This window comes from Paroedura picta, chromosome 4 (genome assembly GCF_049243985.1).
Source record: "Paroedura picta isolate Pp20150507F chromosome 4, Ppicta_v3.0, whole genome shotgun sequence".
Lineage (NCBI taxonomy): Eukaryota > Metazoa > Chordata > Lepidosauria > Squamata > Gekkonidae > Paroedura > Paroedura picta.
In genome coordinates this window covers 1,627,747-1,654,029 of record NC_135372.1, presented here as the reverse complement: position 1 = coordinate 1,654,029, position 26,283 = coordinate 1,627,747, and the positions used below count along the sequence as shown (strand labels likewise).

Genomic DNA, 26,283 nt, shown 5'->3' with positions numbered 1-26,283 from the left:
GATGGGTGGGGGGAAATTACAACCTTTTCAAGAGGGCTGAGACACAAGGCTCATGGGCAGGGGGAGGGGGGAGGAAGAGGAAGTAGGTTTTTAAACCCGTGTTTTGCTACCCGAAGGTGTCTCAAGGAGGGTGGGCCCAGCATGCAGTCGGTTGGCTCCATCGCGGAAGCCTCGGTTGGCAAGACCTGAGCGAGACTCCGGGCATCTGGGGGGGTCATTATTGTGTAGGGTCACTTAAGCCACACCCCCAAGATGAGAGCAAAGGGGCCAAAGAGGAGGGGGTGGCCCTCTGCAAGAGGCAGGGCCTGGGGAAGCACCGTAGCCGATCACGCGGGCTGTTCGTTCAGGCTCTGCCCACAGCTGCAGTTTCTGCTTGAAGGAGCAGGGCCAGGCAGAGGCTGCAGGGAGGGCAGAGAGGCAGCAGTCTGGGGCAGGTGCAGCTGTGCATCTCCCCCCCCCCCAACACACCTTGGCCTAGCTCAGATTTAGCTTGTGACATACAGTTCCCCCCCCCCCCCACACACACACCCCATGAAAGACCAGGCAGGTCATAGAGAACATTGGCACGTCGTTTTTAATAATAAAGTCCGTTGTCAAAGGGGAGGGGGGTTTTCCGCCTTGGTGTCGGAAGGAGGGCAAGCAGCTATTTCCCTCTTGCTGCTACCCCATTAGCAGAAAGGAACAGGGACTTGGGTGAAGATTAACCCTTGTGGGTGAGGTGCTTTTTTTCAGGGGTAGTCAAACTGCAGCCCTTCAGATGTCCATGGACTACAATTCCCATGAGCCCTTGCCAGCAAATGCTGGCAGGGGCTCATGGGAATTGTAGTCCATGGACATCTGGAGGGCTGCAGTTTGACTACCCCTGTATCTAGACTCTCCCCCACCCAGTACATCAAAAGCTTTCCTTTGTTCTCTGCGAACATAAAAATCCATTCCTCTCCCCTCCCGTTTGTACTGGCACATTAAAGATAAGACTTTTTAAAATTATAAAAGTGAGATGTGGGACTGTACACCCCCCTCCAAAAAAAAGTAAAATCCAAGCATTCCCTCCCTCATTCACATGCAAATATCAAGGCAGCACAAGGGGAGGGAAGAAGGACCAGCAGGAAAAGGGAACGTTCTCCATGGAGTCCTTCCTGAGACCTAATGGGGAGGGGGGAGGACCCCAAGTGACTGTCCCCTCCCTTCAAGAAGCAACAAGATCCCTTTGGAACAGCCCCCTGCCCAGTAGAAATAAATATAAAATAAATAAATAAATAAACAAACGCAAAATTTAACAATCGGCATCTGCTTGGCTCAGCTGGGGCCTTCCAGGACAGCAGAGTAGGAAGTGAGGGGAAAGGCCTGCAGCTCTACCTGGGGGAGAAATGAAGAGTGATGTGCTGCCCCCTCCCCCCATTATCTTCATAAACTAATCTCTCCCTGGTGCCTTACGGGGACAGCAAAGTCTTCCTCCCCCAACTTCCTTCTAGTCCATGAGATTTTTACAGGGTTGGGGGAGGTCTTGCCCTCCTCCTCCTCAATAGGCTGGGGGGGGGAATCTAGAGCCCACTAGATGACTGTGCTACTGAAAATGCACGCGGGGGGGGGGGGAGGGCACCGTGCCCCTTCTGCAACTGGTGGGATGGGGCGGCTGCTGACCACCTCCCAGGACAGGGGAGACGGTGCAGGGCATCGAGGCGGTGGGTGGGCGGGGAGAGGTTCTCACAGGTTGGCAAAGCGGCAGAGGAACAGCGGAGATGCTTCGCCCAAGCCAGGCGGGGGAGGCTGCCTTTCCTGGTGTCTCCGTCACCAGCACCTGGTCTCCTCCCGAAATGACGCCCATGCAGACCACCTGTGCTCAGCCCCAGGGAAACGAGCCCATTCCGAGAGAGCGCCCTGGCTGGCTCCATGTCAAGTCAGCCTCCCTTCCAGAACCGGGGGGGGGGGAGGGGGCGGGGATTCGGCTGGTCCGCAAAGCACCTGCCCCCCAAGGACCGCCAGCCAGCCAGCCAGCCAGCCACAGGGCGGCCAAGACAATCGGTGGCAGAGAACCAGCGAGAGAAAGAGTGCGGGTCCAGGGGTCCCCATATGTGCTACAACCAGCTTCTACCTTGTGAGATAACCTTCGGGGCCTCAGCAAGGTTTGGGCGTCTTCATTATTAGTATATGGAAAAGTCCCTTAGAACCTCCTGGCTGTGCAACGTCAACACCTGCTTTGGCAATCCCACAACGGGGGGAACTGGGGGTGCTGAAGCCCCCCCCCCCCGGGCACTAACAAGAAGGGGGCAGCGGCCTCAGCTCCAGGAGGCCATTCCTGCCCTCTTCCTCCGACCTGCTCACACCAGAGGTCAACCTGGCCTGCTTCCCACGGCTCAGGGGCTGCTCGTGTGCAGAGCCTGCTGGGCCAGGTCTTCCCCCCGGAGAGGATCACCAGCAGCGGGCACCATCAGGGACTCCCAACAAGACGGCCTCCTGGCCGAGGCCTTCAACCACCCGTGGTGTATCCTCAGGAGATACCAGCTACCTCGGCCGCGGTGGAATCGTGCCGGGATGGCTCACCGGCCACTGGGCACTTGCGCCCCAGGCGTGCCCTACGCCCTGGCCGGGTGGTGAGTTCTGCACTAGCCCCGCCAGCCCGAAGGAGCGAGACGGTTGCTGTGCCCATCGCGAGCTGCACCACTGTGCCCCACCTACTCAGGGCTAGGGTCAGGGGAGGCCTCCGCCACGGCCACGGCCACGATACACTCCGGACCTCCTCTCTGTGTTTTCAGAGGCCCATAAAACGGGTCCTCCAGCCTCCCGGCAATCTTGTCCATCAGTTCCATGCTGAGGTCGCCCAAGGGCGGGCACTCCCGGCCTCCGAGGCAGTCGCCGTAAGGGTCTGGCGTCGTTTTGGGCTCCTCGGGGGGTTCTTCCTCGATGACCTGGATTTTGTCACTGGCTTCTGGGACCGGGGAGGTGACCTCCTCGTCGCTGGCGCTGATAATGCGGGGCAGAGTGCCGTGGTACCGCCCGTCCAGGGGGCAATTGACGCTGTCGCCACGGCGCAGTGGTGTGCGGTGCCTCTCTAGGGCGGGAGCGTAGCGGACCCCGGGGTCGCTGTACTGCTTGGTGCGCTGCCATTGCTTGCGCAGGTGTGTCCGGGAACGGTGCTTTGCCCGCAGAGGCGACTCATCAAACTGAGGGTCGTGACGGACAAAGGCGTTGAAGAGCGCGTCCGTCTTCTCATCTATGCTGTAATCCCGCCGGGGCAGAGACCCCCGTGTGGGGAACATCTGCCCGTAGGGGGCCCAGACCAGAGGACTGTGGGGGGGCAGGCCCCCCGCTGCTCCTCTCTCCTCCTCTTCCGGCTCCTGTCCTTCAAAGCTTTCGAAGATGGTGGCCTTGCGGCCGGCGCTGGTGAAACAGTGGCGCTTCTCCGAGGCGGTCTGGTCCTCGCCCACGCGGCTGTTGTTGGGGGCTTCGATGGACGCATAGCCGCTGTCCATCTGCAACAACTTGCGTGTCCCGGCCTCCGCGTCCACGCCGTCCTGCTTGGGCTTCCCCCATGGCTTGTCGTCCGGCCCTTCGGCCTCGTCCGCCAGGGAGGAAGGGAAGCTGGGCGGGCCGCCCCCGGAGGAGGAGGAGACGCTGTCCCCGCCGTCGCTGCGGACAGACTCGCGGCCGTTCCCCTGCTCAGACGAAGCGCTCAGCTCCAGCGAGGCCCGGAGGCTCCAGATATCGTGATAAAGTGGGGTGGGCGGCTGGTCCAAGGGCGGGGGCTCCGGAGAGGGGGGGGCGGCGGACTCTGATGGTTCTAACCTGCAGCCAGAAGACACGGATACAGTTTGCCTTAAACACACGAGGTCAGCGCCCGGGTTCCGTGCAGGATCCAAAACACGTGGAGGGAGCCGAATCGAGGCCCCCTGGGCAGGCAGCTGCCGGTTCTGGCTCCTGGGCAAAGGAGCTCCTGGTTTTTAAGTTTAGAGGGATGGGCCGTGGCTCAGGAGCAGAGCACCTGCTTGGCTTGCAGAAGGCCCCGATCCCCAGCCTCTCCCGCTAAAAGGGCCAGTCATTCGGTGACGGGAAAGACCTCGATCCGAGACCCTGCAAAGTAAGCCACACTGACATGGATGCAGCAGAGGTCTCCTGTGCAAGGCAATTTTGTGAGTGGTCCAGTTCCCATCAAGCACACAAAGAGGCTGGCAGGGAAATATTCCCCTCTCAAGAACTCATTTCCGCTCCCCCCCCCTCTTTTTTTTTATAAGAACTGTAAAGATCGTGCAGAGTCCGTCCCCTACAGAGTTCACCATTCATTTCATTTCATCTTTTTCAAAGCAAGTGTGGTGCAGAAGGCAGCCTGGTTCTTATTTGGGGGGAGGGGGCAGTCCTTGAAGACTGTGTCTGAGGTTCAAAGCAGGGGTGGCCAAACTGCGGCTCTCTCCAGATGTCCATGGATGTCCATGGACTACAATTCCCATGAGCCCCTGGCAATTGCAGTCCGTGGACATCTGGAGAGCCACAATTCGGCCACCCTTCTCCTTGTCCTTGCCAATGAGATTTGCTCCTAGCGTTGAGTCTCCTCTCCCTTTAAGACCCTGCTGACCCCCAAGTCTCATCAAACCCTTTGGTTCCCCAGTCCAGGGGCTCCACCGGGACACAGAAGTTACCTGTGGAAAATGACAATTCACAAGGAGACCTTTGTCCCCTCCAGACTCCAGGGCAGCGTTACTTGCCCAGTTAGGGGAGAGGTCTACTCCAAATCCAGCCAGCCAGCTGTAGCACTTAAGAACGGTGGCCTCTGATCTGGAATGCCGGGTTTGATTCCCTGCTCCTCCATATGAAGCCAGCTGGGTGGCCTTGGCCTAGTCACAGTCCTGTTAGAGCTGTTCTCCCCAGCCCAGAGTTGACAACCCTGACCAACTGTCTCCCTCAGTGTGTGGCTCCAGCTTAGGCAGAGAACTAGTCCTGGACAAAAGCACTCTGCACATGCTTACAGGTGCTGGAAAGCAGCCAGGGATCCCGAGGGTGTGGCTGCTCCTTTCTTCTTCCACCTCCCAGGTGAGGGCCAGGAGTGCTTCCAGGGTCCACAGGAGGGCAGGGGTCTTGGTCCCGTGAGACCAAGAAGATTGTGGGGGGTTCTGCTTTCAAGAGTCAAAATGCCCTTTATCAGATACATCAGGGGGAACGCTGGCAGGGGCTCATGGGAATTGTAGTCCATGGACATCTGGAGGACCACAGGTTGACTCCCCCTGAGATACATGGCCAAGATACCTGGCAGCACTGACTCTTCCCCTCCAACTGGTCTCCCCCCCCCCCACATGAAAGCAGAGCTCCATTCTGTAAAATGCATATTTAGTTTCAGCTTCCGCAGCCTCCCCGAGGTCCCTCCCCCGTTCAGGGTATTTCTCTCAGCCACGACTGCCGGCAGGCTGGCTCTCCCCTCACAGGCCACCCCAGAAGCATCTGCCGGCCCGTCGGCCGGAGCTCCCTGCCTCCCGGACCCGGCCGGCCCTGTTCCCCCCCTTATCTACAGAAAAATACCTGCCGAGAGAGAGGGCGGGGCTCGCTGGGGCCGGCAAGAACGGCCCGGCGACAGGTCGAAAGGCCACGGCATCGGTCCGGGCAATGAACTGGATGATGCCCGACTGGTGGGGCTCCCGGTCGTCCTGGTCCGTGCTTTCGCTGGCTGCCCTCTGCCGCTGGAACTGGTGGCGCCTGGGGGAGCCTGGCCCGCGGCAACCAAGAGGAGAGCGCTCAGGACAACGGCCCCCAAATCCCTCCCCACCAGCAGGACAGAGCCGGAGTCCAGGAGCACCTTCCAGACGAACCCTCTGGGGCAGGGAAGGAGTCAGCGGGGACCACGGAAGCCCCTGGTCTTGCAGCTGCTCCTGGACTCCGGCTTCCCTCCTGCTGCAGACAGACTGACCCGTCTGGATCTACCTGAAGAAGGAAGCAGGACTCATGAAGGCCCCCTCCCTGCCCCCCCCCCTCCCCGCCACAAAGGCTGCCGTCTTCCCCACTTGGGTCCACCTGGCAGGCAGCTTCCCTGGGGTGCGTTCCTGCCCCCCCTTCCCCCCCCCCCCCCCGTACTCCAATGACCCCCACCTCGCGTATCCAGACTTGAGGCCCTCTGGCTGCTTTCCAGCTTCCACTTCTTGATCCGGAAATAAGGGCTCGCCCCCTCCAGGCTGGCATGGCGCCGCAAGCGCGTGAAGAAATGCAGGACGGTGCCCTGGGCAGGGGCGGGGGCAGCCTCCACGGGGGCGGAGATGCCAGCCCTGGCTCCCTTCGGACTCCTGGCCGCACCGTCCACCTGAGAGCAGGAGAGGTCAAGGGAGGAGGTCTGTGCCGGAGCAGCCAAGCACCAGCTCCCCAGGCCTTGCGCACAAACCGTGTGGCGGGGAGAGAGGCTCTGCTGCCCTCCGGGGCCGGGACCCCCACCCGTGAGTCACTCACCGAAGCCGCCTCCCCGGAATCCGAGGAGATGGACGGGCCGGCCTCCACAGTGGAGTTGTACGTGTCCCCCGGCAGCGCAGAACTGGGGCACAGGGCATGGCTGGTCAGAGCGGTCTGGGGCAGAGGGCTCCCTCGGGGCTGCGGAGGGAAGGGAGACACGGCGGCAGGTGAGAGACCCCCCCCCCTCCTCCTCCAACCTCAGGGGACCCTGGGAGGGATTGGTGGAAGGAGGAGGCTGGGCGGGAGACAAACCACAGAGGATTCCAGATGTCTTTTAGGGCTATGAAGACTTCTGTGAAATCTGAATGCTGCCATACTTGGGCAGCAACCTGAGTGGCTCTGACAGCCACGCCCTAAGAAGTCGTGAACGTTATCACTGCACAAAAGCTTGGGCTGGAACGCATAACATGCAAAAGACGAGAGCAAATCCCCTGGAAGCTCCCTGACATGCTGGCCTCTCAGTGTCCATCTTGGTGACTGTGAGGCCTCAGGCAGAAGGCAAGCATGGGGCCCAGAATCAATCCAGCTGTTGGGGGCCCTGAAATCATAGAATCACAGAGTGGGAAGGGGCCACACAGGCCATCTAGTCCAACCCCCTGCTCAACAAGGGATCAGCCCTCAGCATCCTAAAGCATCCAAGAAAAGTGTGTATCCAGCCTTTGCTGGAAGACTGCCAGTGAGGGGGAGCTCACCACCTTCCACGGCTGAAATCTCAGGCCAAGCGAGGGATGAGGGGTGAGCCTGCAGCAGCCGTTGCTGTGGGACAAGGCCTGGGGAGGGGGCTGCACTTACTGTGGTCCTCTCCATGCCCAGGAGTTTGATGGACACAAGAGGTGGAGGCAGCTCAGGAGGAGCAAAGTGGGGGCAGCAGACGGGCTTCCCTCAGTGCTGCCCCCTCTCCCCGAGATTCTTGTGGGTCCGGACCCACACTCGGCCCCCTGTCCTTCGCCCAGGCTGCCCTGAGCCCAATGGGGAGGCACTCACCTGGAAGATGGCGAGGCCGGGCTTGGCGGGAGGGTGGCGAGGAGTCATCGCGATGCTGTTCTCGTTGGATTCGCACTCGTGGATGGTGATGATTTTGAGGGCAGCCGAAGGGGGCAAGGGGAGGTGGGAGAGGCGGGCATTCTTGAGGTGGTGGAAGTCCCCCTCGGTCAGTGTGTATCTGCAGGGGAAGACTGAGGTGAGGCTGGGGGGAAGCCGCCACCACATCTCCCCCCTCCCCTCCCCTCCCCTCGCCTTCATTACCGGTGCCGCAAGGGACCCGGCTCTGGACTCCCCCGCCCCCCAGCGACAGCGGACAGCCGAGCCCAGAAGGTGGTCTGCTTGCTTCCAGACTAGCATGGCAAGAGGAAGGCACTTTGCACATGCTCCGGCGGTCTCAATCCCAGTTTAAAGCAGCTCAATTCCAGCCAATTCTACAGCTGAAGCCTTTGAGGGAAGGGTGATACGCAGCTTCCGGCACTCTCCTCGGCCAGGAGCCCGAACCTCCATTCCCATAACGCAACCCTCTGTTCTCAGAGGGTCCCGGGTTCAAATCCCGCCATCCGCTCGTAAAAGGGTCTCAGGCGGCATGGATGGCCCTCCCCTTGCCCAGAAAGCCGCTGCTTTGCTTCATCTCTGCAGCCCCCGGCCAGGCCTACCTCCGGCCCTTCTCCTGGGCCCTCTTGTTCTGCTCGAAAAGGGCCGCCTCGTTGAAGGAGACCCGCCTCCCCGTGGCACTTCCGGAGGACAGAAACCGCTCGCTCTCCGCATCCCGGAAGCTGGAACTCGACATGCAGTCAGGGTCCTCTATCTTGATGGTGATGTCTGGGGAAGCAGAGCAGAGTTGGGTTTTATCCCAAAGGAGTCTCAGAGCGGCTTCCCATCGCCTTTCCCTTCCTCTCCAGGCAGCCGACACCCTGTGAGGGAGGAGGGGCTGCAAGAACAGCTCTAACACAACAAGGTCACCCAGCTGGGGAATCAAACCTGGGGTTAGAAGCTGCCGCTCTTCACCACACTGGGCGGGGGGGGGGGGGGTGTCGGTCCAGCAGCCCCACAACGGGTACACAGCTACAAACGGCAGAAAGGTTTTACAATCCAATGCCCCGTTTTTCCCTACCAATTCCTTTCCTGCTCTGCCCATTCCACGTCTGTCTGTTTTAATCCCGCCTTCTTCACATCAACAGTAAAGTCGCCCCGAACCAAAGGGCCATGGGGCACACAGGGCAGCTGCCTCGGGTGGGGGTGACCACGCTGGGAGTCCCCACTGCCCAGCAGCTGCCTGTCCCAACCCTGACAGTACACAGAACCTCTCTGCATTGACTGGGACTCAGAAGGAAGGGATGGGGGGGGGGACGGCTCCTGCCTTGATCAGGGGGTGGGACTAAATGGCCTCCAGGGCCACTTCCCCCTCTAGGAGTCAAGTTCAGCAGTGGAAGGGGCTGCCTAAGGAGGTGGGGAGCTCCCCCTCACTGGTCGTCTTCAAGCAGGGGCTGGACAGATCCTTCTCCTGGATGCTGGAGGCTGATCCTGCCCTGAGCAGGGGGTGGGACTAGATGGCCTGCATGGCCCCTTCCCACTCTAGGATTCTAGGAGTCTAGTTCAGCAGTGGAAGGGGCTGCCTGAGGAGGTGGGGAGCTCCCCCTCACTGGCTGGACAGATCCTTCTCCTGGATGCTTGAGGCTGATCCTGCACCGAGCAGGGAGTGGGACTGGATGGCCTGCATGGCCCCTTCCCACTCTAGGATTCTAGGAATCTAGTTCAGCAGTGGAAGGGGCTGCCTAAGGAGGTGGGGAGCTCCCCCTCACTGGCCTTCTTCAAGCAATGGCTGGACAGATCCTTCTCCTGGATGCTGGAGGCTGATCCTGCACTGAGCAGGGGGTGGGACTGGATGGCCTGCATGGCCCCTTCCCACTCTAGGATTCTAGGAGTCTAGTTCAGCAGTGAAAGGGGCTGCCTAAGGAGGTGGGGAGCTCCCCCTCACTGGCCGTCTCCAAGCAGTGGCTGTGTCGTGGTTCGGTCCTTGGTGGCTTGGGAACGGGACCGAACCCCGCCATCAGAGGCGCCCGCGATCACGGAGGTAGGGCATGGTGATCATAGGCAAGCCGGCAGCTGGGCGCCCCACCCGATCGTTGAGGGGGCAATGGCCGCTAAAGAACCTCAATGTCCCCCTCCACCTTTTGACAAGGGCCCGGAGATGGCCCTTTGTTCCAGGAAAATGGGCCATCAGGAACCCCGGAAAACCTCGCATATGTGCATGAGTCATGATTGTATCAGCATGTTCCCTCCGCAAGTACTGGGTGGGGCAATACAGCCTAAGGAGGTGGGTTTTGTATAAAAGGGAGCTTCCACCTGGAGTTCGGTGGAAGCTCTTACTCCACACCAGCGGACTCCACGTTGCTGAAATAAAGCTTGTTCCTGTTGTATCGTTCACCAGGCCTGGCGTGACGTTTTCTTCAAAGGGGCACCCTGTTTTTTTTCAGTTAGCAAGCGGGTTCCCGACATCGTAAGAGCTTCCCACCGAACTCCAGGGTCGGCATCGCATCCGAGCGCTTATCGGGACGGATCCAGAGATGGCGTTTTCAAGCAACGGGGCGGTCTCGACCCCCACGAACCCCGGGAACATGAGTTTAATGTCCCCGGGAGATTTCCTCCGAAAATCGGGGGGCCAGGAGCAGCTGTCCGGGACCCCGAGACCCTCGGCAGCGGCGGCCAAGGGAAGGCGCCGGGCCATGGGTTTCCCAAGCACGGCGGGGAGCGCGCCGAGGTCTGGGGGGTTGGCCCCAACCTGGGACACCCAGCTGAGGCAGGCGCTTCGCCCGGTAGGACCTGAGGAATCCCTAGAGGACCTGCGGCGGGCCATGGCGGACTTGGCCAGGCGCTTGCAGGCAGCTGAAGCCCGTGAGCAAGCTCGGGCCGGGCCCGGGGGGACTGGTAATACAACGGCGGAGGGGATCGCGTCGAGTGAGGACGTCTCCAGCGACGAGGACGAGCCCGGTACTGGTGAGCGGGCCCCGGACCCCGACCCGGAGCAGTTTTCAGTCCCGAGTAGGCGAGACGACCAGCTGAGGAGATCCGACCGGGGGATCGAGTTTACCTTTCCACCCGGAACCTACGGTTGAATTTGCCCAGCAAGAAGCTAGGCCCTCGGTTTTTGGGGCCTTTCGAGGTCTTGGCCCCGATCAACGAAGTTTCGGTCAAGCTCAAGCTCCCCAAGAACCTCCGGCACATCCATCCCGTCTTTCACGTGAGCCTTCTAAAAAAAACTCCGGACGGTGACGTTTGGCACCCCGTGTTTTCCCCGCCAGCGCCCGAGGTCCTGCCGGGGGGGGAGCACCACGAGGTGGCGGATATCCTGGACTCTAGACTCCACAGGGGGAAGTTGCAGTACCTCGTGGAATGGAAGGACTTCGCTTTGGGGGACCGGGAATGGGTCTGGGCAGCGGACGTCCTTGCGCCCCGACTCACTGAACGTTTCCACAAGCGGTATCCTGGCCGTCCCGGGGGGTTGGAGAATGGACCTTTGGGGGGGCAGAATGTCGTGGTTCGGTCCTTGGTGGCTTGGGAACGGGACCGAACCCCGCCATCAGAGGCGCCCGCGATCACGGAGGTAGGGCATGGTGATCATAGGCAAGCCGGCAGCTGGGCGCCCCACCCGATCGTTGAGGGGGCAATGGCCGCTAAAGAACCTCAATGTCCCCCTCCACCTTTTGACAAGGGCCCGGAGATGGCCCTTTGTTCCAGGAAAATGGGCCATCAGGAACCCCGGAAAACCTCGCATATGTGCATGAGTCATGATTGTATCAGCATGTTCCCTCCGCAAGTACTGGGTGGGGCAATACAGCCTAAGGAGGTGGGTTTTGTATAAAAGGGAGCTTCCACCTGGAGTTCGGTGGAAGCTCTTACTCCACACCAGCGGACTCCACGTTGCTGAAATAAAGCTTGTTCCTGTTGTATCGTTCACCAGGCCTGGCGTGACGTTTTCTTCAAAGGGGCACCCTGTTTTTTTTCAGTTAGCAAGCGGGTTCCCGACAGGCTGGACTGATCCTTCTCCTGGATGCTGGAGGCTGATCCTGCACTGAGCAGGGGGTGGGACTGGATGGCCTGCATGGCCCCTTCCCACTCTAGGATTCTAGGAGTCTAGTTCAGCAGTGAAAGGGGCTGCCTAAGGAGGTGGGGAGCTCCCCCTCACTGGCCGTCTCCAAGCAGTGGCTGGACTGATCCTTCTCCTGGATGCTGGAGGCTGATCCTGCACTGAGCAGGGGGTGGGACTAGATGGCCTTCATGGGCCCTTCCCACTCTAGGATTCTAGAGTTTAGTTCAGCAGAGGAATGGGCTGCCTAAGAAGGTGGGGAGCTCCCCCTCACTGGCCATCTTCAAGCAGCGGCTGGACAGATCCTTCTCCTGGATGCTTGAGGCTGATCTTGCACTGAGCAGGGGGTGGGACTAGATGGCCTGCATGGCCCCTTCCCACTCTAGGATTCTAGTTCAGCAGTGGAATGGGCTGCCTAAGGAGGTGGGGAGCTCCCCCTCACTGGCCATCTTCAAGCAGCGGCTGGACAGATCCTTCTCCTGGATGCTTGAGGCTGATCCTGCACTGAGCAGGGGGTGGGACTAGATGGCCTGCATGGCCCCTTCCCACTCTAGGATTCTAGGAGTCTAGTTCAGCAGTGGAAGGGGCTGCCTCAGGAGGTGGGGAGCTCCCCCTCACTGTCCATCTTCAAGCAGTGGCTGGACAGATCCTTCTCCTAGATGCTTGAGGCTGATCCTGCACTGAGCAGGGGGTGGGACTAGATGGCCTGCATGGCCCCTTCCCACCCTAGGACTCTAGGAGTCTAGTTCAGCAGTGGAAGGGGCTGCCTGAGGAGGTGTGGAGCTCCCCCTCACTGGCCTTCTTCAAGCAGTGGCTGGACAGATCCTTCTCCTGGATGCTTGAGGCTGATCCTGCACTGAGCAGGGGTTGGGACTAGATGGCCTGCGTGGCCCCTTCCCACTCTAGGATTCTATGAAACTATCAGCAGTCGGCAGTGACCCTAATAACCGCTTCCCAGCTGACCGCCTTAATCAGTTCAAGTTCTGGCAGCTTGTTGTGAGGGGAGATCAAACTCCTGGCACAACTGGAATTATTCCGCAGCCCCATAACTGGGTTCTGCTGCTCCTTCCCCCACCCCCCCGGCCATTACCAACCCCTCCGCCAGGGACTGGTGGTGACAGTGTGGCCCTTTGAAATGCCCACTAAACAAAGCCACTGTCCACTGGGGGCAGGAGCCCCTTCACCTGGTGCTGCAGTCTGCATAGGGTGGCAGAAGGAAGAAGACATTGTCCCCTGGGGTTGGGGTTGGCCGGCCCCAGGAGGGCTCCAGTTCCGAAGGGGCTCTCCCAAAGGCCCACTTTTCCCAGCATAACCAGCTCGGATGCTGAAATTCAAGGAGCCATGCAGGTGGATGATTTCAAGTTCATAGTTCCTTTACATTTTTTTTAATTGCACAGAGAAAGGTAGCTGAGCAGTAAGACTGTCTCCTGAGCTGGCTTTCTGCTTGCTGGGAATGTTTTAAACAGAGCGGCATGTTCAAGAAATGTGATCCTCCGCCTCCATTAGGAGCAATGCAGTCTGGGCTGTGGCAGATCTTCTGGTGTGAGAGCTATGGGCCCCATTGAAGATCGGGATGGTCAGCTGTGGGCTGGGGAATCCCTGGAGAATTAGGGACGGAGTCTGGGGAAGGACTTCAGCAGAGCCTAAAGCCACCGACTTTCCCCTGCAAAGCAGCCATTTTGTCTAGAGTGAGTGACCTGCCTCCTCTGGACATTCACCGAGACAAGCAAATGCTGGCAGGGGCTCATGGGAATTGTAGTCCATGGGCATCTGGAGGGCCGCAGTTTGACTGCCCCTTGCGGCGCAGGAGAAGAAGAAGGAAGCCCACGTGAAAGGCTACAAAGGTTCCATATCTTTATTATCACATATCAGATAATGTCGAGAGCCAGAATGAGATCCGGATTCTAACTTGGTTTTCAGAATAGCGACTTTCCTCAGTAGCTTTCCTCCTGTTCCTGATACCTAGATCTAGTGGGTCTTCCACCAAGTAAACAAATCTCTCTGCAAGAATATGAGACGCATCCTTGTATCACGATAACAGAACCGTTGTATAAGTGGTAAGTGTATCACAATAGTGTATACGTTTCCAAGGACATGTTTCATATTACATGAAACATGTCTAATCAGGAATAAGTTTGGGGGAGCTACCGAGGAAAGTGGTTACTCTGAAAATGAGTTATAATCCGAACCTCCTTCTGGCTCTCAACAGTGTCTAACAAAGAATTTATTGAATTCAGGTCAGCTTTCTTCTTCTCCCCCTCCCTCCCCCAAATGTGGTAACCGTATCAGAGACAACCATCTTGCCCCTTTCATTCGTAATATCCCTCTGCCCTGTCTCCAGAGTCGTGTTTGAGACGGATTACACCTAAAAACCTCAGTTATGAAACACAAGATGTTAAACAAAATGATTCTTGACTGTGGTTTCAGACAGCAGTTGTGTTGGTGGAAGACACAGATTCAAGACCAATTGCACCTTAGTCCCCAAGGGGGAGGTTCGGGGTTTTATACCCCATTTTTCACCACGTGTCTCCCAATCACCTTTCCCTGCAACAGATACCCTGTGAGATAGGTGGGGCTGAGAGAGCTCTGGCAGAACTGCTTTGTGAGAACAGCTCTAACATGACTGTGACCATCCCAAGGTCACCCAGTTGGCTGCATGCAGAGGAGGAGCGGGGAATCAAACCCACATTTAGGTGGCGACAACACACTGAACCACTCCACACCGACAGAACACACCACACCGACAGAAGCTTTTGAGAGTCAAAGGTTTGGTATCTGCTGAAGGGCCCTTTAATTCTTGAAATTTCGTTCCCTGGACTTCTTGTTGGGTCTCCTACATGCAGCTGGAGTGGAATCCAGCCTTCCCTCTGGAGGAGACACTGGCCCAGTGTATCTTCCGTGCCCCTGGAAAGGCAAGCAGGCAGGAGGAGGAGCAGGGAAGAACACGGTTTCCATGGGGATGCATCCTAGCAACCGAGTCCCTGGCGCCAAGCCTTCCTCCAAAGGATGGAGCGTGCCGCTTACCTTGCGCTGGCTGCGAGTCATCCAGGTAGGTTGTGTTGGTTTTCTCCGGATCATCGCTGGCTCTGAAAACGGGAAGTGCAGAAAAGGCTCAAAGGGTGCCGTGCAGGTGCGATAAAGTGTGTTTGGGGTCAGTGTGTGGGGCAACAGAGCTCACCCCTGGCAATATCTGTGCAGACACCCGCCCACACAAAAGCTGCTAGGCCGGTTAGGGGGCTTGAAGGAGATCGGACACATTCAAGGAGGCTAACACAAACAACAACGATGAACTGTCATGGCTACATGGAACCTCCACGCGCGGGTACAGTCTACCACTGAAACAACCAAGGGACGAGTTTGGTTTCTGCTTGCAAATCTTTATGAGGAATTAGCAGCAACGTGCTGGGCCGAGATCAGGAGACATGCCCAGGGCTGATTTATCCAGGGAGCACATGCAGCACGTGCTAGGGGCCCCAGGCTTCCAGGGACGGTGCCTTCGCCCCTTGGGTCAGGGCCACCACCTCTCTCTTTCCCCCCGACCCTCTTTAAGGACACCCCTTTCCACTCTGGGGGGCCCCTGTGCCCCTAGCCCTCAAATGTACTCTGCTAGGGCCCTTAAAGGCCTTGCAAATCCTTAAACCGCTCCTGGAGGTGCCTCCCCAACGCAAGGAGAACCTTACCACTCCCCATAGGCTAGTCAGCAGCCCCAAGGAGATGGGGCACAGCAGAATTCTCCTTGCTGCAGTCCTTGGCACCCTGAGTCCAGCCACAGCTGGGTCCAGAATGGCCCCCTCTGTCTACCTCCCAACAGGCCCCGTTTCAGCATGAACCAGGGGAGGCCCAGGACAGCCCAGCCTCCGTTACTACCTGGAGTGCCGACGGTCAGTCTCACAGCAATGCCGGCAAATTATCAGGACTCCGAAGAGAAGCACCAGGGTGCCCCCGATGAAGAGGGAGAGCAGCACTAGGAGGAGCACGTACCCATCCTGGGAGGTCACCTCACTGGGCACCGTCTGCAGAGGGCGAGAAAGGCACAGATCCCAGACTGTGGAAACAGAGTGCGTGGCAACTTGGTGACCTAAGGCCTTGAGAGAAGCCACCAGCAGAAGCCGTCCCACTCTTGCCCCCCAAACACCATTCCATCTAGACCAGGGGTGGCCAAACTGCAGCTCTCCAGGGGTCCATGGGCTACAATTCCCAGGAGCCCCTGGGCCCACAGACTACAACCAACAGCCAGTGATAGAACTCTGCTCCAAATGTTAGAATCCCAGAGTGGGAAGGGGCCGGCAAGGTCATTTAGCCCAACCCCCTGCTCAACACAGGGTCAGCTTAAATGTTTACCCAATCCCCCCTGGAAGCTGCCACCCCACCGGCGGCAATGGGAGTTTGGAAAGGTTTGCAAATGTTTTCAGGCCTCACCGAAAACCCCACCAATGGCTACAGAGAATCTTCACTGCTTTTGAGCCTGCGTTTTCCTGGGAAGGTCTACCCCTGAGCACTACCCGTGGAACTAGCAGTCTGCTTCCTCCATTCCTGGCTTGCAGGCTCCCGGGAATACTGACCAACAGGCAAGAGTTGGTGGATGAGGTGAAGGAGGTGGGGACCCTAGGGGGAAGTGACCATGTCCTCATAGAATTCCTTTTGAGATGGGGAGCCAAGGAAGCTTGTAGCCAGACGCGGATGTTGGATTTTCGTAGGGCAAACTTTAATAAACTCAGAGACATGATGAGTGTCATACCATGGACGAGAATGCTGGAAGGGAAGGGAGCATGTGAAGGGTGGGCGCTACTCAAACAGGAGCTATTGCATGCTCAATCAATGACTATCCCAGAAAGACGAAAACACTGCAGGAGCTCTAAGAAGCCTATTTGGATGAACAGAGAACTTCAAGAGGAACTAAGAAAGAAAAGGAAAATGTTCAGGAAATGGAGGGAAGGACAGAGCTCTAAAGAAGAGTACCTACAGGTTACTAGGCACTGTAGATCAATCATCAGAAAGGCCAAAGCTGAGAGTGAGCTAAGATTGGCCAGGGAAGCCCATTGTAACAAGAAAAGATTTTTCAGTTACGTGAGGAGCAAACGTAAAGTAAAGGAGGCAATAGGCCCGCTGTTGGGTGCGGATGGACAAACTCTAACGAAAGATGCAGAGAAAGCAGAAAGGCTTAGTGCCTATTTTACATCTGTTTTTTCCCACAGGTCTAAGTGTTTAGGCACATCTAGAGATGGCTGTAGCCAAAGGATAGTGTCTGGGTGGCAGGTTAACATGGATAGAGAGGTTGTTGAGAGGCATTTAGCTGCACTGGATGAGTTCAAATCCCCTGGTCCAGATGAAATGCACCCGAGAGTACTCAAAGAACTTTCCAGAGAACTTGCACAGCCCTTGTCCATCATCTTCGGAACCTCTTTAAGGACTGGAGATGTCCCGGAGGACTGGAAAAGAGCAAACGTTATTCCAATCTTCAAAAAAGGGAGGAAGGATGACCCGGGAAACTACAGACCAGTGAGTCTGACCTCTGTTGTGGGGAAGATAATGGAGCAGATATTAAAGGAAGCGATCTGCAAACATCTGGAGGACAATTTGGTGATCCAAGGAAGTCAGCATGGATTTGTCTCCAACAGGTCCTGCCAGACCAACCTAGTTTCCTTTTTTGACCAAGTAACAGGTTTGCTGGATCGGGGAAATTTGGTTGATGTCATTTACTTGGATTTTAGTAAAGCTTTTGACAAGGTTCCCCATGATGTTCTGATGGATAAGTTGAAGGACTGCAATCTGGATTTTCAGATCGTTAGGTGGATAGGGAATTGGTTAGAGAACCGCACTCAAAGAGTTGTTGTCAATGGTGTTTCATCAGACTGGAGAGAGGTGAGTAGCGGGGTACCTCAGGGTTCGGTGCTCGGCCCGGTACTTTTTAACATATTTATTAATGATCTAGATGAGGGGGTGGAGGGACTACTCATCAAGTTTGCAGATGACACCAAATTGGGAGGACTGGCAAATACTCCGGAAGATAGAGACAGAGTTCAACGAGATCTGAACACAATGGAAAAATGGGCAAATGAGAACAAGATGCAATTTAATAAAGATAAGTGTAAAGTTCTGCATCTGGGTCAGAAAAATGAAAAGCATGCCTACTGGATGGGGGATACGCTTCTAGGTAGCACTGTGTGTGAACGAGACCTTGGGGTACTTGTGGATTGTAAACTAAACATGAGCAGGCAGTGTGATGCAGCGGTAAAAAAGGCAAATGCCATTTTGGGCTGTATCAACAGAGGCATCACATCAAAATCACAAGATGTCATAGTCCCATTGTATACGGCACTGGTCAGACCACACCTGGAGTACTGTGTGCAGTTCTGGAGGCCTCACTTCAAGAAGGACATCGATAAAATTGAAAAGGTACAGAGGAGAGCGACGAAGATGATCTGGGGCCAAGGGACCAAGCCCTATGAAGATAGGTTGAGGGACTTGGGAATGTTCAGCCTGGAGAAAAGGAGGTTGAGAGGGGACATGATAGCCCTCTTTAAGTATTTGAAAGGTTGTCACTTGGAGGAGGGCAGGATGCTGTTTCTGCTAGCTGCAGAGGAAAGGACACGCAGTAATGGGTTTAAACTTCAAGTACAACGATATAGGCTAGATATCAGGAAAAAGTTTTTCTCAGTCAGAGTCGTTCAGCAGTGGAATAGGCTGCCTAAGGAGGTGGTGAGTGCCCCCTCACTGGAAGTCTTCAAGCAAAGGTTGGATACACACTTTTCTTGGATGCTTTAGGATGCTTAGGGCTAATCCAGCGTTGAGCAGGGGGTTGGACTAGATGGCCTGTATGGCCCCTTCCAACTCTATGATTCTATGATTCTATGATTCTATGAAGCATCCAGAGGGCCGGCATGGGATCCAAGGTGTCCGGTCAGGTTGCTCTCAGCCAGTATTGTCAGAAGCTAATAAAGCCACAATTCAGTCACAATGACACAGGGCCAAGGCTGTGACCCCGCGGCATCATTCTGGCTTCTGGTGGCCAAGGGACCCTGTAGTCCTGTCCACAATTCAATACTTTAAGAAGAAGAAGAAGAAGAGTTGGTTCTTATATGCCGCTTTTCCCTACCCGAAGGAGGCTCAAAGCGGCTTACAGTCGCCTTCCCATTCCTCTCCTTTAAAAGTCCTTTTATGCAGCAACAAGGTTGCAATTCAGAGGAGCACCTCTCCCTGCATGCCTATGAAAAACCCTGGTTGTGTGTGGGTCACGGCTGACCAGGGGATCAGGCAGAAGGACAACAGGCAGCTTCCACGGAGGGCAGGGACTACTTCTGCTGCCACCTCTGCAAGACTAGGATTGACTGAAGGCACCAACCACAGGGGCGTGGCATAAGGCCCTGCCCTAGCCCAAGAGGCAAAAACCTTGGCTGGCCAGGAAGTCTCCAGGGTCCCAGAAGCCATTCTGTTTTTGGGAGGGAGGGAGGGAGGGAGGAAGGAAGGAAGGAAGGAAGGAAGGAAGGAAGGAAGGAAGGAAGGAAGGAAGGAAGGAAGGAAGGAAGGAAGGAAGGAAGGAAGGAAGGAAGGAAGGAAGGAAGGAAGGAAGGAAGGAAGGAAGGATAAAAAAATGAAGGGAAGGAATAGAGAAAAGAGAGGGAGGGAGAGAAAAAATACAGGAAGGAAGGGGGGAAGAGAAAGAGGGATGGGGAAAACAAGGAAATAAGGGGGATGAAGGAAGGCAGACAAAAATGAAAGAAAGAAAGGATTAAAGGAGGATGAAGAAAGGCAGAGAGCCAGGGAGGGAGGGAAGGAAGGAGGCTGGAGGGAGGGAGGAAGGAAGGCAGGAAGGGAGATGAAGTGCTGGGAAGGGAGGGAGGGAGAGAAGGAAGGAGTGAAGGCATGCAGGAAGGCAGGCAGAAAGGGAGCGAGGGAGGGAAGAAAGCTGGAGGGAGGGAAGGAGGAGTGAGGGAGGAAGGAGGCTGGAGGGAGGAAGGAGGGAGGAGAGAAGGAAGGCAGGCAGGAAGGGAGGGAGGGAAGGCGGGAGGGAATGAGGCTGGAAAGAGGGAGGCAGGGAGGCAGGGAGATGAAGTGCTGGGAAGGGAGGGAGGGAGGGAGGCCAGAGGAAGAAGGAAGGAAGGAAGGAAGGAAGGAAGGAAGGAAGGAAGGAAGGAAGGAAGGAAGGAAGGAAGGAAGGAAGGAAGGAAGGAAGGAAGGAAGGAAGGAAGGAAGGAAGGAAGGAAGGAAGGAAGGAAGGAAGGAAGGAAGGAAGGAAGGAAGGAAGGAAGGAAGGAAGGAAGGAAAACAGGCAGGCAGGAAGGAGGGAGAGAGGCCAGAGGAAGGGAGGGCAGGAGACAGGAGGAAGAGAGGAACGAAGCGAATTATTAAAAGGATCACTGCAAGAATCCACGTGGCCAGACCCCCCCACACACACACACTGCAGCTTAAAGGAGTACAACGTCCCCAAACCAAATGCTGGCCCCAAAGTGGTCCCTGTGGCAATAACAGCGGCTTCTGTTGACAGGGACTGTTATTCCCGAGTGGCCCCAATTCAACCAAAGAAGTGATGTCAGGAAACACAGCCTGTTGGACATTCTGCTCTGCAGGGGAGGGTTCTGAGAGAGGATGCTTCAGTGACCTACATCCGTCTTCGCCCCACCCTATGAGCATCAGCATAATTTTTTCTCCCCCCCCCCCAAACAGAATAGTTGTGCATTGCATAATTTAAGATTTCGGCTTTCCAAAGCACCAATTTGGGTTTCCATTCATAAAACTGAGGAGCTTGGGTTCAGAGAGGGAGAGAGGTGAGATGGAAGTGGCCACAGAGCCTCCATCCAATCCCAGCCGAACAGGAGCCGGTTACTAAGCAATGCCTCTGCCTTCACCGGAGAGGCACGGGGGGGGGGGGGGGGGCGGCAAATGAATGAGGATTAACCTTCCGCTCTGACCAGCCTGGAATCCAGCACTGGAGAGGCAGTCCCTGTTCAAAGCAGACTCCCAGTCTCTCTGCTTTCCATTCCATGCATCCTCTGCCACACCCCCACACCCCAACATTTTAAGATGCCAAAGGAAAAGAATATGCAAAAGCCAAAACTTTTTTTAAGGAGTTGGTGTAGGGATGCCAATCTCCAGGTGAAACAGAGAAAACCCCCCCCCCCAAATTACAGCTCATTTCCAGATCATGGAGATCAGTCCCCCTGGAGAAAATGGCTGCTGGGGGGGGGGACTCTGTGGCACCCCTCTGAGGTCCTGGCCCTCCCACCAGGCTCCCCCCCCAGATCTCCAGGGGCTAACTAACCTGGATCTGGCAACCCTAATCCACATCCCCCCAGGGGGGACCAGGGAGGAAAGGAAACACCCTGGAGGAGGGGGGGGGGACAGAATTGGAAACTGCTTCTCAGAAAATTGACCCAGATTGACTATTCCTATGCAGGTGGCAAAATCAAAATTCTTGGCCTCTTTTGCCTCGGGTCAGCTGTCCCCTCTTGTTCTGCTTTCCCCATCATCCATCAGATCAAAAATGAGGAGGCCCAGAAGGGATCAGCTATCCTAGTAAAATCAGTCAACTTGCTAAGAAGATTTCTCAGGAAAGGGGGAAACCCAGAAGGGTATTTACCACGCAATACATTTTCTTCCCTCCAAGCAGAAGGCCCTGTATTCCTGTCCTCCGTTTCATCTTCACAATTACCCTGCAAGGTAGGCCGGGGCAGAAGATAACAACTGGTCCCAGGGTTGCCCAGGGAGCTTTGGGACCAACCTCCCCTGCCTTATGTCAACACTGTGAACACAACACCACCCCTGCAGAGGTTTCCAGCCAAAGATAACAGAGCTGACCGACTGGCTGGCCCACAGGGTCACCAGCCACCACCCTCCGTAGAAAGTGCCTGCCGGCAGAAATTACAAACAGCATACCTGCAGACACTCTTGATATGCTCAGAGTCACCTCCTCCGCCTCCTCCTCCTCCTCCTGAGCTCCAAAGAGATTCCCCACCATCCCCCTGGCTATGCAGAGGCCTCCTCCTCACGGATCCTCCCGCTCTGTCCTCTGCCATTAGAGATGCCTGAAGGGGGTGGGGGGGTGGGGGGGGGGTGGCTGTAGCATCCCAGCCCATGGCCTGGGGAGGAGGGAGGGTTTAGCCCTTCCGAGAGCACACCCTGATCCTAGAAGGAAAGGCCACCCCATTCTGGGCACCCAAGAGGGTCAGGATCCGGCCTGGCCCACCCCAGCCAAAAGTTCAGGCTAATGCTGGCAGGCTGGCCCGCCTACCCCCCAGGCTCCCCCCATTCCCCACCCTTCCCCCGGCAACTGAGAAAGAGGGATGGAATTAATTCAGGAACAAGGAGGACTTGGGGCTCGGGGGGGGGGGTTGGACCCCAGGGCACCCTCCCCCCTGCCCCTCACTCACCGTCACCCCTTCAGTCGCGTTCTCCCACGGACTCAACTCATTGCTCATTGTCCGCGGCCGGATGGATCGTCCTCTCCCTAGCAGCCGGGCACAAAAGGAAAAGGAGGCGGAATCAGACCTCAAGCGGAGGAGGGAGGCGAGGAAAGGGCCCTGCCGCCTCTGCCCGGCTCTCCATCCTGCCCGCCCGCCCGCCTCGGAGGATCACGGCTTGGAGAGCAGCCTCAGCCTCAGCCTCTCCTCGGGCGGCATCTCCTGTCGCCCTCCCCTCCTCGGCTCCGGAGCCAGCGGAGAGAGGCAGGCAGGCTGGCAGAGCGGGCGGAAGGAGGGCGAGGAAGGTGAGCAACGGGGTCGCGGAGGGAGCCAGGAGGGGTCCGGCGTCTGCTCCCCGGGCAGGCGGCTTGCCTTATGTCAGATGGCTGCCCTCTTTCTGGCAGGCCTGCATCCTCCGCTCCGGCCCCAGAGAAGGTGCTTCGCCTTGCCCATTGGCTCGCCCGCTGCCGCCCACCCAGCCAGCCGCCCACCCCACCATGTTCAACGGGGGGGGGGGGAGAGTGTGAGCGAGAGAGATGGAAATATGAAATAAATAAATAAAAGCCCCATGAAGCAGCCCGGAAACCCACCCACAGCAGGCTGACTCACAGCCTTCCAGAAGACTGCCACTCAGACGTGCACGGGGGGGGGGGGGCTGGGGAGGCCCTCTGCGTTCTGGCCCACCCCCACATGTGTGCCGGGAGCTGCACAGGCAGGACTGGCTTGCCAGGGGTGCCCGAGGGGGGGTACTGCTCCCCCAAAGGTACAGACCCCAGAGGGTGCCCCGCTCGCCCACGCCCAGCACTGCCAAGGGGAAGGGGAAGGGGAAGGGGCACCCCTCTGCTCACGCGTGGGAACCCGCCACTCTGGGCGGACAAGCAGCGCAAGAACTGGAGGGGCACCGAGGGAGGCAGCCGGTGGCATGCTGGAGCCGAGCTCAGCAACCGGCGAGGAAATCCAAAGGGCCCCTGAGCAAGTGCAGAGTGCAGGCCTCACCTCATTACCACGGCAGGTGTTAAGAGAAAACTGGCAGGCCATGTTTCTCAGAGGGCCTGGGATTCCAAGGGATATTGCAAAAGCATTTATATTTGGGAAATTTTAAGAGATCGATGGAAGCTTTTACTGTATATGGTGGACTTGCAAAACAGCAAAAAAAAGACCTTGGAAGGAAATACCTCGAAAAATATATAACGTAGAACAGGGGTAGTCAACCTGTGGTCCTCCAGATGTCCATGGACTACAATTCCCATAAGCCCCTGCCAGCATTTTCTGGCAGGGGCTGATGGGAATTGTAGTCCATGGACATCTGGAGGACCACAGCTTTACTATCCCTGATGTAGAAAATGGAGTGATATGGAGTGATATAGTTGAAAAATACATCCTTTTTAAAATTTGAAATTTAAATGTTTGAAGTAAAGGCTATGGTATTTTGTAGGGAATGTCTTGAGCAGGGGTAGTCCAACTGCGGCCCTCCAGATGTCCATGGACTACAATTCCCATGAGCCCCTTCCAGTGAATGCAGGGGCTCATGGGGATTGTAGTCCATGGACCTCTGGAGGGCCGCAGTTGGACTACCTTGAGGGTCTTGAGGGTGGCACTGAAGGGAATGTTGGGGAGAATTATTTACTGTTCTATGCCTAGCAGTCTATAATGACTTTTGATATGCGTAATTTGTTATGTATTGATTCCTTTTTGTCCGCGGAGGAGTGACGAGGAGTATCTGGGCCCTACAGAGAAAGGCTGAAGGACTTGGGAATGCTCAGCCTGGAGAGGGGGCAGGAGGGCTCTCTTGAAGTATTTGAAAGGTGGTCACTTAAGAGGAGGGCAGGGAAAGGTTCCTGTGGGCAGCAGAGGACAGGACCCACAGTCATGGCTTAAAACTACATGGAGAGTGGTCTGGATATTAGGGGATAAATTACATTGTTCAGCAGTGTTTGGCCACTTCCAACTCTATGATTCTATATTATTATATTTTTTAAAGTAGAGGTATTTTTGAAAAAGAGCCGAGTTTGAGTTCAGTGGCACCTTTGAGTCCAAAAAGGCTTAATTCTGGATATAAGCTTTAGTGTGCATGCACTTTGTCATGAAAATTCATCCCCAGAATTAAACTTTTGTTGGTCTCAAAGGTGCCACATGACTCAAACTTTCATAGAATCCTAGAGCTGGAAGGGGCCTGCAGGGTCATCCAGTCCAACCCCCTGCAGAAGGCAGGACACTCACAACTACCTGCCCACCCACAGTGGCCCCGATTCCATGCCCAGGTGATGCCCCCCCCCACCAGAATCTCTGGCCAATCTGGCTGGAGGAAACTCGCCTCCTGACCCCAGAGTGGTGGTCAGCATTCCCTGGGTGGGCCTGCAAGAAAGGGCCACTTGGCTCTCCTGCTTCAGAGCACCCCCCCTGCCCCCCACTCACAATTCTGGCTGCCTCCAGCGCTACGAAGGCCATGTTTTGGTTTCGAACCCGAGGCTGTGACAGGCAGGCCGCCTTCCCGGGGAGCTTCACGGAAGAACTGCATCTCCCAGGCTATGCTGTCATTGTTGAGCAAAGAACACGCAGGGCCTCCGGAGGGGAAGAAGCCATCAAGGCCGGGAGCCACGGAGGGCTCTGCTGGCACCGCCCGGCCCGTGTTGTGCTCTGGCGGCAGGTGCGCCTAGGAAACTCGAATCCGGGGCACCCGGGGCGGCGCCTGGGGGCCAGATCTGGACCCAGAGGCTCCCTCCGAAGGCGTTCTCCGGCCAGTCCTCTGTGTCCAACGTCAGAGCATAAGGCACCTGCTGTCAGCCAAAAGCGGGGGACCGAACCCCCAACTCTGGCTCCAATCAGGATCCTGGGAGGAAAAAGAGCGAGCTGCGCGCAAAGGAGGCGCGCCCTCCCCCTCCCCCTCCCCCTCCCCCTCCCCCTCCCCCTCCCCCGCCAGCCAGACCCCCCCCCCGCCCCTAGGGGGAAGCCAAGGCACGGACCCCCGCCTCGCCCCCCGCGAAGACCCACCTGGGGGCGCCCCCTTCCGGCGCGCGCGTCCACAGGGCCGAGGATTTATGAATGGACAGGCCCCGCCCCCTCCGCGCCCGCGTGACCACAACTCGCGCCACGGCCTCGGGCGGGGCTCCCGGGGGGGGAGGGGAGGGGGAGCCCGGAAACTCGGAGGCAGCCCCTCCCCCCCGGGGTGCCTGTGCCCCATGGCGTGGCCCGCCCGGCCTCCCCCGCGAGCTCCACGCTGCGCCCCCCCGGCTGCCTCCGGGCATGGGAAGGGGTCTCCTCACGAGGAGTCCCGGGACGGAAAGGATCGCCGCCCTTGTCCCTCCCCCCGCAGGCTGCCTGCGCTGCTCCGAGGTAGACTGCCGCGCAACACGGAGGCTCAGCTAGCGCCCTCGGGCGGCGGCGGCAGCAGCACCAGCACCAGCACCAGCACCAGCACCAGCAGCCGCCGCCGTGACTAGCGCGTTGCGGGCAGAGGCGGGAGGGGAGGGGAGGGGACGGGGGAGGCTCCGCCAGCCCCTCAGGCAGCTGCAGACAGCGCTGCCAACCTCCCGGGGGGGCCTGGAGGGCTTACCCGAACGTCTTCTCCGGCTCGCTCCGGAGGGCCCTGAGCGCAGCAGCTGAAGCAGGCTGGCTGCCGATCCCCTCCGTGTCCACCGGCCTCCGTCCAGGGCCGCCCGGTGCCTCCTGCCGCTCTGCCCGATGTGCCGTTTGCGAAAGAGCCCCAGGGGCCCCGCATGGCCTGCCGGGGGCCCGGAGAGAGGCCCGCGGTCTGAGCACGGTCCCCGGGGCAGGAGGCGCGAGTGAAGGCGCCTCAGCGCGGCGTGCAGGAGGTCCCGCTTCCAGCAAGGCCGGACCCTCCGTGCCGCTCTGAGTAGACCGGGGGGGGGGGTCTGGGGTGTGCGGGCGGAGGGGGCCCCGCGAGGCCTTCTCTCTTCCCTGGCCAACGCTGCCCCGCTTGCCGTCCCTGCGGCCCGTGAGCCGCCTTCCCGCTCAGTCGCCCACCCGGCAGCCGTTGAGCCGAACCGGGGCTCCCCCCCCCCGGGGTGCCAGCTGCCGGAGTGTGGTTGGCACGGGGCTCAGGCCAGTCCAGGCACGGGGCACGGGGCACGGGGGGGGGGGGGCCGAGCCAGGTCCCAGCTGGACATTTCGGCGCTCGGACTGCACACGCCGCCTTCCGGCCGCAAGACCTGGCCTCTGGGGTTCCGGGCCTTGGCTTGGGGAGGGCTGGGCCGGGCTGCACTGCGAGGGTCTAAAGCGGGCCATCAAAAGGAGCCTCGGCAGCTCCGCGGAACAAAGGGCAGAGCTGCCTCTCCCCGTAAACAGGGCGGGCGGGCGGGGGAGTGTTTTGAATGGGAAACGGAGAGGCAAAGGCCCAGGAGGGCTGCAGGTGGAGCGTCCCTTCAGCTTCCAACT

General features: G+C 57.8%; 1 protein-coding gene across 7 annotated transcripts; it reads right to left on the bottom strand.

Annotated features, from left to right (window-relative positions):
• Positions 1-551: 551 nt before the first annotated feature.
• CBARP (CACN subunit beta associated regulatory protein) lies at positions 552-25,946 on the bottom strand. Of its 7 annotated transcripts, none has more exons than XM_077331447.1 (11): positions 25,442-25,574; positions 24,304-24,634; positions 21,859-21,935; positions 15,359-15,504; positions 14,516-14,577; positions 8,061-8,226; positions 7,405-7,582; positions 6,421-6,558; positions 6,070-6,277; positions 5,506-5,689; positions 552-3,783 (listed from the first exon to the last, which is right to left on the bottom strand). In XM_077331447.1, the coding sequence occupies exons 2-11, from the start codon at positions 24,404-24,406 to the stop codon at positions 2,673-2,675; spliced, it is 2,373 nt and encodes a 790-aa protein (XP_077187562.1). In that variant the 5' UTR covers positions 24,407-24,634; positions 25,442-25,574; the 3' UTR covers positions 552-2,672. The 7 variants fall into 7 exon arrangements, with proteins under 7 accessions (XP_077187562.1, XP_077187560.1, XP_077187561.1 ...); XM_077331445.1 differs by having other exon boundaries at positions 24,304-24,718; positions 25,442-25,572; XM_077331446.1 differs by lacking the exon at positions 25,442-25,574 and adding an exon at positions 24,880-24,961 and having other exon boundaries at positions 24,304-24,718.
• Positions 25,947-26,283: the final 337 nt, after the last annotated feature.